General features: G+C 41.0%; 1 protein-coding gene across 2 annotated transcripts in view; it reads left to right on the forward strand.

Annotated features, from left to right (window-relative positions):
• The window catches only part of ATP9A (ATPase phospholipid transporting 9A (putative)), a 103,666-nt gene that overhangs the window by 25,712 nt on the left and 65,395 nt on the right, over positions 1 to 12,559 (forward strand). For both annotated transcript variants that reach the window (XM_032804035.2, XM_032804036.2), the window contains exons 5-7: positions 6,187 to 6,245; positions 7,339 to 7,390; positions 11,394 to 11,488. In XM_032804035.2, coding sequence (XP_032659926.1) covers positions 6,187 to 6,245; positions 7,339 to 7,390; positions 11,394 to 11,488 — 206 coding nt within the window. The remainder of the gene's footprint in view (positions 1 to 6,186; positions 6,246 to 7,338; positions 7,391 to 11,393; positions 11,489 to 12,559) is intronic.

Raw genomic sequence — 12,559 nt, forward strand, 5'->3', positions numbered from 1 at the left:
CAGTTAAACTATGGGATAGATTCATTTCAGACTTTCTCAAAAATTTATTCTGTACCCTAAGTATTAGTGGTGTGATTTTTTTGTTCAGATCATTATATATATTATGCCTAATAAAGAAATGTAAATCCCACGTTAACTGAAGAATAATAGTTTTAACCATGGCATAGCTAGCAGTGCTGTCCAATGATGATAGGAGCTTTTTTCCTTTTTTATTTATTTATTTATTTATTTTTATTTTATTTTTTTTTAAATTAAGTAGCTTCTTTTTTGGGGTTTAGTCCTCTCTGATATAAAAAAATGTAGCCTCTCAATTTTAAGGTGCAGTGATCTGAGCATGTATGTAGAACAAGCTGCACATGTGATTCATGCTATGAACTTACACAATTTTGAGAACAAGCCGCCTTTTGCATGTAATTGCTTAAGATTATGCATACTTCACAGGCCAGGAACTGTGAGGCTGCTGTGGAATAAGCCATTGCAGTTGCTGAATATTAAATCCCCTTTTAATAACATGTTCTCACTACAACATTTAAAATGCTTGGCAACCAGCAAAAGTCCCATCAAAGAGCAGTTTACTACATCTATTGAAAGGTATAAAAGAGTTGCCTTCTGTGTTCTATTCATTGATCTATAAGGGGCCTGACCTTTTCTTAGTTCTTTTCATATTGCAATTATGTTTCCCTCCCTTCCTCCTGAACTTCACTAATTCTTGAAAGAAACTTAGTGGGATGGACAGCTGGATGCTAGCATATAATACAAGCCATTTCATAATTTTTTAAAAAATATATTTGGTAAGGTAACACTAATGAGAACTACAGTAGCCCAGTGAGAACAGAATATAGAAAGAGACCATCATGAAACTATTTACTGTAAGGCTCAAATGTTCAGTGGGCACATTAGTAGTGATTATCTCAACTTTAAAATAAGTATTTGCATAACAGTTTTTGGGAAAGGGTTAAACCATTTCACACAGTAGGAATGGAAGCGAGTAACTTTCAGGGGCTTAATTGTCGGCCGTCAGTGACCTCAGACGATTAGGCCCCAGGTCTATGAAAGTCCCAATAGCATAGTAATAGAGTCTTATTACCATTAATTTAAATTAATTAATTTTGGGTTAATTTACCAAAACTCCAGATACTTAGATTGTAAGCTGTTCGTTGCAAGGATTGTTTTTTGGATATGTTTCTACAGCAGTTAGCACGATAGGGCGTGGCCAATGACTGGGACTCCAAGGTACCATCACCATACAGATAACAAGAGCATATCACGTGGACAGGGGCAGACGAGGAGACAGTACCAGTAACTTAAAGGCTTTTAAAAGGTTACCGTATTTTTTTTTTATTCAGGACAATTTCGCGTCTATAGATGGCCATCAGCATGGGAGAGGGAGAATAAGGAGTGAAACTCAATACAGCTATACTTGAGGAATAAGTGTGGCAGAACTAATTTCTCATTATAATTTCCTGATAAATATTCTTATCTCTGCTGTTGAATGTCTCTAAATTGCTACAAAATCTAGAACTTGTGTAGTTTTTCTGTCTTCTCCTCACTACCCCGTGGACACAAATTTAGGCAGCTTAGAGTTAAGCATGAACTTAAGGCTATGTCAACACGTGAGATATTAAATCGGCAGAGCTGTACTGATGCAGCTGCGCCGCTGTAAGATCTCTTGTGTAGCTGCTCTTTGCTGATGAGAGAGTGCTCTCCTGTCGACATAATTGAACCAACGAGCAATGGTAGTAGCTATGTCGGCGAGAGAATCTCTTCTCCCTGACTTAGAGCTGTGCACACTATCACTTATGCAGGTGAAACTTGTGTTGCTCAGGGGTGTGTGTGGTGTTGTTTTTTTTCCTTTTCACTCCCACTGAGCGATCATAAGTTTTGTGGACATAAGTGGTAGTGGAGACATGGCCTTCATCAGTGAAACTGAAGTGCATGCTTATGTGCTTTCCTGTATAGAGATGGATTTAAAAAGAGGCTTAGATGCTTCCCTGAATTAGCATCATCTTGTCGTCTTCTGTGCATCTTTCTCCTGCTTTGAATCCTACCAGTTCATTTTCTGCAGAGATCTGGGTTTTCTGTTCACTTGAACAGTCTCTTGTTCATTCACTTCCAAACACAGCTTGTTTCACCAATCATACATAAAGAGCTCGCCAGCATGCCCTACTGCAACACCTTTGGTAGCTTGCAATTATTTGCAATTTTGCTTCTGTTCACCAATTTTCTAATGCATCCGTTTGGATAACCTCTTTAAGATTGAATAAGCTGCTTTCTTGATAGCGAAAAAGGGAGAATCCTCTTTGGATTACTTCTTATTTGGAATATAGTAGCCAAAATCCAGTACTGGTATAATAATAAATTAATAATTTCCTTACTATAGAAGGCTGTATCCTTTATTCTGCATAAGAGAGCAATTATTACTGAGCCTATTTTGCATTTTTTTAATGGGTTGCTGTTGTTACCTCTTTGATCCCTTCAATATTTTAGTTAAAAATCAGCAAACTTCTAGAAAGTTAAAGTAATGTTTTACAGGACAGTTGTTTCGATTATAATGGACAATAATCGCATTTCAATCCCTTATTCACAAACCTACAGGACCGCTTTTGTTATAAAATCTGCAGGCGGAATTTCTGCTTGATAGAGAGCTAGGTCTTTGCTTACAATTCCAGGATTGTTCTTGGTTTCCTCTCACTTTTTTCCCTTCCCTGGGCAACAGAGCATAATAGAGAAACTTACACAAACAGTAAGAAATGTGAAAAGAACTCCTACCGAGGGGGTGCTCCTTAAGATACAGATCACTGGCATTTACCAGCCATATAAAAACAATATTTTCCCAACCTCTCTCTGCCGTGCTCCACAGTTTATATAGTGTTAGGCTGTAGAAGCCAAAAGCTTAACGGAATGTATTAAAGAAAAAGCTATTTTTGATTCTAGGGTGCATTTGACTTGTTTTCATAAACACTTGGCTTCAACTTTTAATTCCAAATGAAGAGTGTTTTGATCTCTGCTGTGATAAAGGCTGTGGAAATCCCACGTGAAATCTCCATAAAGGCCCTTGTATGGTAGAAAGAGACATTTCCTCTTGCTGGTATGTTTGACACTTTAAATCATCTGCATAATGGTGTGTTTATCACACTGCAAATCTGGTGGAAATTTAAAAGCCCATAGCTGCGTAGTGAGTGAAATATTTCCATACTAGCATGCACATTTTCTGTCTTTTGTCAGACACAAATAGCATGTTTCAGGGCCTATCAAAAGCTAATATCAAGAAACTTGAGGGAATGATATTTGATTTTGTGTACAAGAAGGGGGCATACACATGCCTTTGTTTCAGGAAAACGGAACAAGTCCTGTCCCACATTTTAAGAATGAAACCAATACCATTTAAAAAAAATAAATCCTCATGTAACTTAATGGAGCAGGATTTTGTGATCTGAATTTTGTGTTAAGCATTCTAATGAACTTAAAACGGAGGCCTTAAAATATAACATTTAAAGTATTTTTAATTTAATCCTTGTTAAATCTGGATTGTTTTCAAAATCCATGTACATTGCTGCTTGTCAAAGAACGGTACTGTTTCATGCATTTATAAAAGCATCCATATTTTATATAAAAGTATCTTATTATTTTTTACAATAGTAGAAAAATACTGAGAGTGATATTGGGTATCTCAAATGTGCATAAGCAAATTCCTGTATTCAGTAGCTGATTTAAAAACAAACAAACTATAGAATTCCCAAGATTAAAATAAAACTAATTTTAGTAAATTGCTTTATGGGAGTCCTGAGTGAAAGGAAACATCTGGTCCTGTCTTCTTAGTGTGACATATGGTTTTTGCCATAAGATGTCATCCATGAGGGGCCATGACTTTGGTTGGTAAAGAAAATTAGCTTTGCTAGTTAAAAGGGAGAGGGTGTATCTCGTGCAACAGGCTTCTTTAGAGAGTGCAGATCAGTTAGAAAGATATTTGTCATCTATCCCTTTTTCCTTAAAAGTGGCAACATTGAGATGCTTATGGGATGAGACCATGAATAATGACCAAGGTGTCTTTACTTGTAGTAGATTGTATTGTCATTTCCCAGATGCTGATGTATGAGGGTCCGTAAAGCTTTTTATGCATGTGATGGAAGTTACAAGGTGGTGATGTCCAGGGGTTTTCAAACTTTTTCCTAGTGTGAACCATGTTTTAATTCAGCTTGTCTCATTAACACTTCCTCTCCATTTGCAATGCCACAGACCATTTCCCTTCCTACTCGTGACTGTCTAACATCCCTGTGGCTCACATGGAAAAGTGATGCTTGGAGAGTATGTCAAGTATTTTAAAGGACTTGCAGTTAAATTTAGAAGCTGGAAATGAGGGGGCAGCACATTCTGACCACCTAGTTCTCCCTATACCCCTCACTCAGTGCTCTGTGCACCATGGTTTTGGAATCTCTGTGGCTACGAGGAAGGAGTGCCTAGGGCTTCCTTCCCTGTACAGTAGAATATTCACCAGTGTTCTCTATCCTTCTATGAAGGACAATATGAGGAGGAAAGAGATGTTACCTGCCAGACATTTTAGTGTCCTAATGTATCATGTTGTATAGGACATACAGAAGGGGGCTAGAAGTGCTGCATTCCCTGTAAGCCTCTCCATGGAAGGTAATGGACTCTAATTGCTTGGTATACTGCCTGCCCTCCCAGCTATTGATTCGATAGCCCAATATTTGTTTTGTTTACCTTCGTTAATTAAATTCTCATGAGCCAAAGCTCAAGATCTGTGAAGACCTACAAGATATTTGTAAATGGACCATGACTGCTTATAATTTGTAGCAATAATTACAGCAGGTAAGGAAGTCTGCGTTTATTAGCAGAAGTGATGAGGCATGTTGTTTGGGACACAGTGTGTCACCAAAGCAGCAGGCTGCCCAGCAGCTTAGAATGGCTTTCATTGTTAATTTGGAGCAGAAACACTGAAGCATATCCTGAGAGGGATGCTAATGAAGGGACTGCCAGTAGTAAAATCCCAGTGACCTTTGTGCTTTGTGCTAATTCCCCCTCCCCCCTTTTTTTCACCCCCTTTCTGAGCTGGTAGCTGGCCAGTTAGCCAATGAATTGCAAATTACAGTAGAAGTGTTGTCCATGCTGGGGTTCTGCCTGGCATGAACTCCCACGAGTCTCCCCCCTTCTACCCAAACCACAGCAGATTAAAGAGGCTTTTGTTGAATATAGCAGGCAGCCACATAAAGCAGAGTTCAAATTAACTGATAATAAATCACTAGTCACGATGAGAAGCCAAATCTAGAACTGGCTAATGATTTAAAATTACTAGCCAAGTGTTTAATTTAATTCTCTGGTTTCAAACAACTGGTAAAAATGCTTGACAACTGCAAGGGAATAATTGTTTACGTGTTCTTGTGAGGGGGCATATCTTATAGTGTTTATTCAGACAAAGCTCTCGTTGTCACAAAGGAATGACTGCAGAATTTGGCCTACAATAAGGTTGCAATACAAAAAGGAAATTAACCGTGAGTTAAGGTTGACGTGTCTGTTTTAATTGTTGTGGTCAGGTATTATATTGAATATGTAAGCCTCAATTTTCCACTTACCTAGCTGAAAAGAAATACCAGAAATTCGTAGCTCCCTGTTGCATTCTCATTGCACCACAGTCTGCCTAACAAGTTTTGAAAGCATTTTTAAATTCATGGATGCTAAGCACTATAAAAATAATGGAATGACTTCACCCTGCTGGGTCATCACTGGGGATTGAACCTCAGATCTCCAGGACAAAGCATAGGCCTCTACCACTTTAACTAAAGCATCAGGCAGAAGTAGTATGGACCAGCACTGTGTGTTATAGAATTGTTACTAGCCACCTTCAAAATAACAAATTTAAAGTACGTATTTCCAAACAGGTTTCAGAGTAGCAGCCGTGTTAGTGTGTATCCACAAAAAGAACAGGAGTACTTGTGGCACCTTAGAGACTAACAGATTTATTAGAGCATAAGCTTTCGTGGGCTACAGCCCACCTCATCGGATAAATTTGTTAGTCTCTAAGGTGCCACAAGTATTCCTGTTCTTATTCTCAAACAGTTTCCAGTATAGCTTTGATGGACCTTTAGCTAAAGATTCTGCTCAGCTGTGTATTTATACTGTATCTTTTGCTGAAAAGGTTGTAATTTACTGAAGTCTGTTTCACTTCTGCAGGAATTGTGAAGGTGAAGAGTTCTAGTATCCAAGTAGGGGACCTTATCATTGTTGAAAAGGTTTGTGTGGATTTGTGTTAATTATGTATATGTGTGTGGGGGGGATTAGTTTGTAAAATACTTTTCTCACACAATCAATATGAGTATTTCACTAAAATCTGTCATGTCACTGTTTTTTTACAATGGCTAAAATCGAGTTCTGGATTTTAGTGATGCTCTTTAATCATCTCTCCTAGTAATAGTCCCTTTTCCATAATTTTACACTGTATTTAATACTTCTCAATAAAGTTTCTAGAAATCGGAACAAATTTCTCTATGAAAGCCTATGATCTGAGGTTCCCACTTACCTCTGCATGACCAGATAAACACCCACATGGTCCTACATCTGTAGTAGGCCAAATTCTTGATCCAAGTGCATCAACAAAATGTGCACATGCACACACAAATGTTTGTAACTGAGTGTTTGGGGATACACCAGGATCCACTTGCCCTGAACAAGTACCTACATTGCATGTGCAAATACATTATCCCTGTATGAAGCTTGATGGATTGTCCCTTGCACAATATTGTAAGTATCTGTAGTTGACTGGAAATTGAAAGCCTAGAAAACTATGTACTTTATATGACTTCAGATGACCCTGTATCAACTTATCCTTTTGTTCAGAGTATGATTTTCACGGACTTCCACTTTCTGTTTCTGCAGATGTCTATCAGCCGTAATATGACAAACATCTTGTACAGATGAGGGGTAAACAGAACCTGTATAGAAGAAAGCACATGCATGTGTCTTTTTACTAGCATAGGGCTTCTTGCAGGGAAGCCAGTACAGGTTTTAAGCTCCTAATGCTGGATTGTTTGAAAAGCTCCAGAGCTAATAGATGAGTTTTTTGAAAACCTAGAGCATGAGCCAGGTCCCATTGAAATCGATGGGAGCTGGCTCCTAATACCTTTGTCTTTGGATTTCTGCAGTGAACTAGCACACGTGGAGGGAAAAGATCCTGTTTCAGGATTCAAAATAAAATAAATCCTGAACCCCAACTGGACAAAGAATTAAATATTCTTTTTAAAAAAACCTTTGTTTTATGTCATGGGGGTAGGGGTACACAAATGTGCATTCACCTATGCACAATAACAGCCTTTCTTTTTGTAACAGAACCAGCGGGTCCCTGCTGACATGATCTTCCTGAGGACATCAGAAAAGAATGGTAAACATCTGGAACGAATTGTGAAAATAACAATTAACCTTTCACTGGTTATTTGGGGAAAAAAATCATCATTTGAAAATGTAACAGAAACAATACAGTTTTAGAGTTAGAGAAGCAGACGACCGCAAACACTTGGAGTGGCTATTTTGTGGTGTTTTTGTTTGTTATATTCTGATAGTTTTTGAAAATTAAAAGATATAGACAGTTGACCTTTAGGTTGAGTCACAGTTAGTGAAATCACACATTTGCTTTCATTACATGAAGGATTAGCTGTATGGTTATGATTGCCATTCAGCTTTGTCCTGCTGAGACGCAGGATAGTTTGGGTAAATGTTTAATCAGAGGGCTTAGAAAATAGGTTGAGTATGTCTTACAGATTGAGTACATTGATTTACTGTATTTTGTAGTATAAAAGGAAAGGAGTGCTTGACTCCTCATGAATAACATGGCTTCCATGCCTTAGGGACCCCCATTGTGTGTCTATAATATGGTTTATTAAATGAACAGTTACCAGGAGTACTATTCTTTTAAAACAGTCATGCTCATTTCTCTTTGTGTCCATTGAAATTGTTGCCAGACCCATAGCATTTGTAACTCAAAACAGCCTTAACATACATAAGGTAGCATACACCTTACCTGTCAATGAGCACTGTATCCAAATGTTTCTGACTAGCTTTTATATATGTTGTAGCCTCCTAAAATTATATATATATATAAAAAAAAATAAAAAAAAATTCCCCTCTCACCCCTATGGGTGGTATGTGTCTTCCTCAACCTCGGGTCCTCTACCAGAGGCCTGGGAGTTTGAGGGTTCTGCGCAGTATCTTAGCTGTTCCTAGCACTGCACTCTTCTGGACAGAGAGCTCTGATGTTGTTCCTGGGATCTGTTGGAGCCACTCACCCAGCTTAGGAGTCACAGCCCCGAGTGCTCCTACCACCACTGGGACCACTTTGGCCTTCACTTTCCACATCCTCTCTAGTTCCTCTTTCAGGCCCTGGTACTTCTCCAGCTTCTCATATTCCTTCTTCCTGATGTTGCTGTCACTTGGCACTGCTATATCTATCACCACCGCTGTCTTCTGCTCCTTGTCTATTACCACGATGTCTGGTTGATTGGCCAGTACCTGCCTGTCCGTCTGGATCTGGAAGTCCCACAGAATCTTAGCCCTGCTATTCTCCACAACCTTCTGTGGAATCTCCCATCTGGTCTTGGGAGGGTCTAGCCCATACGCTGTGCAGATGTTCCTGTACACAATGCCAGCCACTTGGTTGTGCCGTTCAGTGTATGCTGTTCCTGCCTGCATCTTACATCCTGCCACTATGTGTTGGACTGTCTCTGAGGCCTCTCTGCACAGTCTGCACCTTGGGTCCTCTCTAGTGTGGTAGACCCCTGCTTCAATGGATCTGGTGCTCAGTGCCTGTTCCTGTGCTGCTATGATCAGTGCCTCAGTGCTGTCTTTTAGTCCAGCCCTTTCCAGCCACTGGTAGGATTTCCCAATGTCAGCCACCTCAGCTATCTGTCGATGGTACATCCCATGCAGGGTCTTGTCTTGCCATGGCACTTCTTCTGCTTGGTCTTCCTCCCATGTCTGCTGCTGCCTCAGGCATTCTCTCAGCAGCTCATCTTTGGGGGCCATCTTACTGATGTACTCCTGGATGTTCCGGGTTTCATCCAGGACAGTGGCCTTGACGCTCACCAAGCCCCGCCCGCCTTCTTTCCGGCTGGTATACAGTCTCTGGGTGTTGGACTTGGGGTGGAAACCTCCGTGCATTGTGAGGAGCTTCCGGGTTTTCACATCGGCAGCCTCCATGTCCTCCTTTGGCCAGCTCACTATACCGGCAGGGTATCTGATGACCGGCAGGGCGTATCTGTTGATGGCGTGGATCTTGTTCTTCCCACTGAGCTGGCTCTTCAGGACCTGTCTTATCCTTTGGTGATACTTGGATGTTGCTGTCTTCCTTGCCTCCTCATCGTGGTTTCCATGTGACTGCGGGACGCCAAGGTACTTGTAGCTGGTCTGTATGTCTGCTATGTGGCCCGCTGGTAGTTCCACCCCATCAGTCTTGACTACCTTCCCTCTCTTCACTACCATCCGGCCACACTTCTCCAGTCCGAATGACATCCCGATATCCTCACTGTAGATCCGCGTCAGGTGGATTAGCGAGTCGATGTCTCGTTCATTCTTAGCATACAGCTTGATGTCATCCATGTAGAGGAGGTGGCTGATGGTAGTTCCACTCCTGAACCTGTACCCGTATCCAGTCCTTGTGATTATCTGGCTGAGGGGGTTTAAGCCTATGCAGAACAGCAGCGGGGACAGTGCATCACCTTGGTATATGCCGCACTTGATGGCCACTTGTGCAAGCTGCCTTGAGTTGACTTCCAGTGTTGTCTTCCATAGTCCCATTGAGTTCTTGAGGAAGGTCCTTAGTGTCCTGTTGACTTTGTATAGCGCCAGACATTCACAGATCCACGTGTGCGGCATTGAGTCGTAGGCTTTCCTGTAGTCAATCCAGGCTGTGCTCAGATTGGTCTGTCTAGACCTTGAGTCTTGGGCGACTGCTCTATCTATGAGCAACTGGTGTTTTGAGCCTCTGGTGGGGTTCCCAATGCCCTTGTGAGCTGTGCTCATGTACTGGCCCATGTGGTCCTGTAGCTTGGCAGCTATGATGCCTGATAGGACTTTCCATGTTGTGGGGAGGCAGGTTATTGGCCGGTAGTTGGACGGTTCTGTTCCCTTGCAGGGGTCTTTCATGATCAGCACTGTCCTTCCTTGTGTTAGCCAGTTTGAGTGGGAGCCTGCTGCTAGCAGCTGGTTCATCTGTGCTGCTAGGCGTTCATGCACTGCTGTTAGTTTCTTTAGCCAGTAGGTGTGGATCATGTCTGGTCCAGGTGCTGTCCAGCTCTTCATGTTCTTGACCCGCTGCTGGATGTCTTCTACTGTGATGGTGACTGGTTTCTGTTCTGGGAGATTGCTGTGCTCTGTTCTCAGGTCCTGCAGCCACTTTGCACTGGTGTTATGAGTCTTCTCTTTCTCCCATATGTTCTTCCAGTACTGTTCAGTTTCTGCTGCTGGTGGCTCTGCTGTTATTGTGTTGTTGCACTGCAGTTGGGAGTACACCTTGGATGGTTCTTTGGAGAACAGGGCATTTACTTTTTTGGCCTCTGCTTCTCTAGTGTATCTCCTTAGCCTGGTAGCCAGTGCTGTGAGCCTTTGTTTAGCAGTCTCTAGGGCTTCAGATGGAGTCAGGCCCTTGTATTTTTTCAGTAGCCGAGTCTTATCCTTAATCTCTACACCCTTCTGTAGTTCCACCAGCTGACTAACTTCTCTCCGAGTCGCCTTGATCTTATCCTCCAACCTCATTTTCCAGGGTGGGTACATACTGTTGTTCTTCTTGATCGTGTAGCCAAGCATCTCCAGGATTACAGAGGCTGTAGCGTATACCAGTTCATTGGTTTGAGTTATGGTGGTAGTAGGGATTGTGATGAGGGCTCTATTGGCATCTTCTAACATACTATCTGATGGTACTTCTCCACTGAGCCTTGGTAATCGGTCTCGAGGATTGACTGTAGCTAGTTTTTCCATGATCTTATGCCTCATATCAGCTGCTGTGCTCTGCAATGGAGGGGGTGACAGTGAAGTTTCAGCTTCAGGTGTGGGCCGCACATCCACTTGTTCTTCCAAGTCTTCTTGAGTCTGGGATGTAATGTGGAGTTGGTCTATCTCAAGCTGTGAGAGACAATATATATATATTTTTATTTGTTCGCTTCATATAAGCCAAACTTTCAGTTAAGTTGTTTGTTTGTTTTCTTAGTCTTGGCTTTCTTAAATAGCTGGAGTCTCAAGAAACTTTTCATCTAAATTCCTCGGAAACATTACTCTTAATCAGCTTGTGTTTTCATAGGAAAAAATGTGTCCTATCTCAGGAACTAATTCCATGAACTGCATACGTACTTATGATAGAGTTAAAAAGACCATTAACAAATGTTGAACATCCACAGGATCTTGCTTCCTCCGGACTGATCAGCTAGATGGTGAAACAGACTGGAAGCTGCGACTGCCGGTTGCCTGTACTCAGAGATTACCCACCGCTTCTGTAAGTAGTTTCCTAGTAAAAGACTTTTTTGAGTTAACTGTTTCTCAGTGTGTCATGAACAACTGAAAGTGTATGTAATCTGCCAAAAGAGGGAAAATGTGTGTTCTGTCTGGCTTTCACTGAAGGCAAAATAATTGCCATTTTGGAATCAGATTTGAAGACTTGGAAAATTATTTGCACACTTGATCCTCCTGCACTGTGAGGGCGGGGGAAATGCATTCTTCCACAAGATCATGGTTGGTTGGTTTTTTTCTCTTTTTGAGGGTGGGAGGTGGAGGAGGAAGGATTGAATGTAATTTTTATTATTCCAATTCTCACTTCACAGCTGGTTAGGGCTCTGGGATTTTGAGGAAACGGACAAATTAAAGCACAAGTAGTGATATATAGACATATAAAAATATGTTCAAGAGACCATAAAGTGGTATTGGAAGAGGTAGATTTGAGTACGAATGGCATTCACCTAACTTCTATTTGAAATGTACTCCTAGTAACCCATTGATCTATGGTTAAAATACACCCCATAAGGTGTATAGTAACCACGTGTGCAGCATGAAGTATTGCTCTCAACATGCCTTATGCAGTTTTTTGAGGCAAGTTTGGCAGCTGAAGAGGAATGACAATTAGGACTTCCTTTTGTCAGGGAAGACAGAATAGCAGAAGACTTCATGAATTCAACTGGGTATTTCAACAGACAGGTTAATATTGTTTAGATACTATAGTGATGGATCCCTATGGAAAATGTAAATAAAATTACTGAGCTAGCATCCAAAGAACTGCCTTGAAATAGGAGCCAACTAAATGGGGCATGGTATATATGAAAGTCACCTACCAGTAATTTTTTATAGAAAGGTTCATTCCCTTGATGACAGTGCACTTCCTGCTTTCTCAAATATTCCCCTTTCTGTTCACTGAACTCTAGTGTACTACAAGAAAACAAATCATGTGACCTTACAATGGAACTTTTCCTGCCACTTAAGCTATTGCTTGCCTTTATAAAAGGAGAGTTTAGATCATGGTTATTCCTCTTTGCCATTTGAACTAAGTATATAACCATTGAATGCTATGTGTCTT

The sequence above is a fragment of the Chelonoidis abingdonii genome, chromosome 14 (genome assembly GCF_003597395.2).
Source record: "Chelonoidis abingdonii isolate Lonesome George chromosome 14, CheloAbing_2.0, whole genome shotgun sequence".
NCBI classification, from domain to species: domain Eukaryota; kingdom Metazoa; phylum Chordata; order Testudines; family Testudinidae; genus Chelonoidis; species Chelonoidis abingdonii.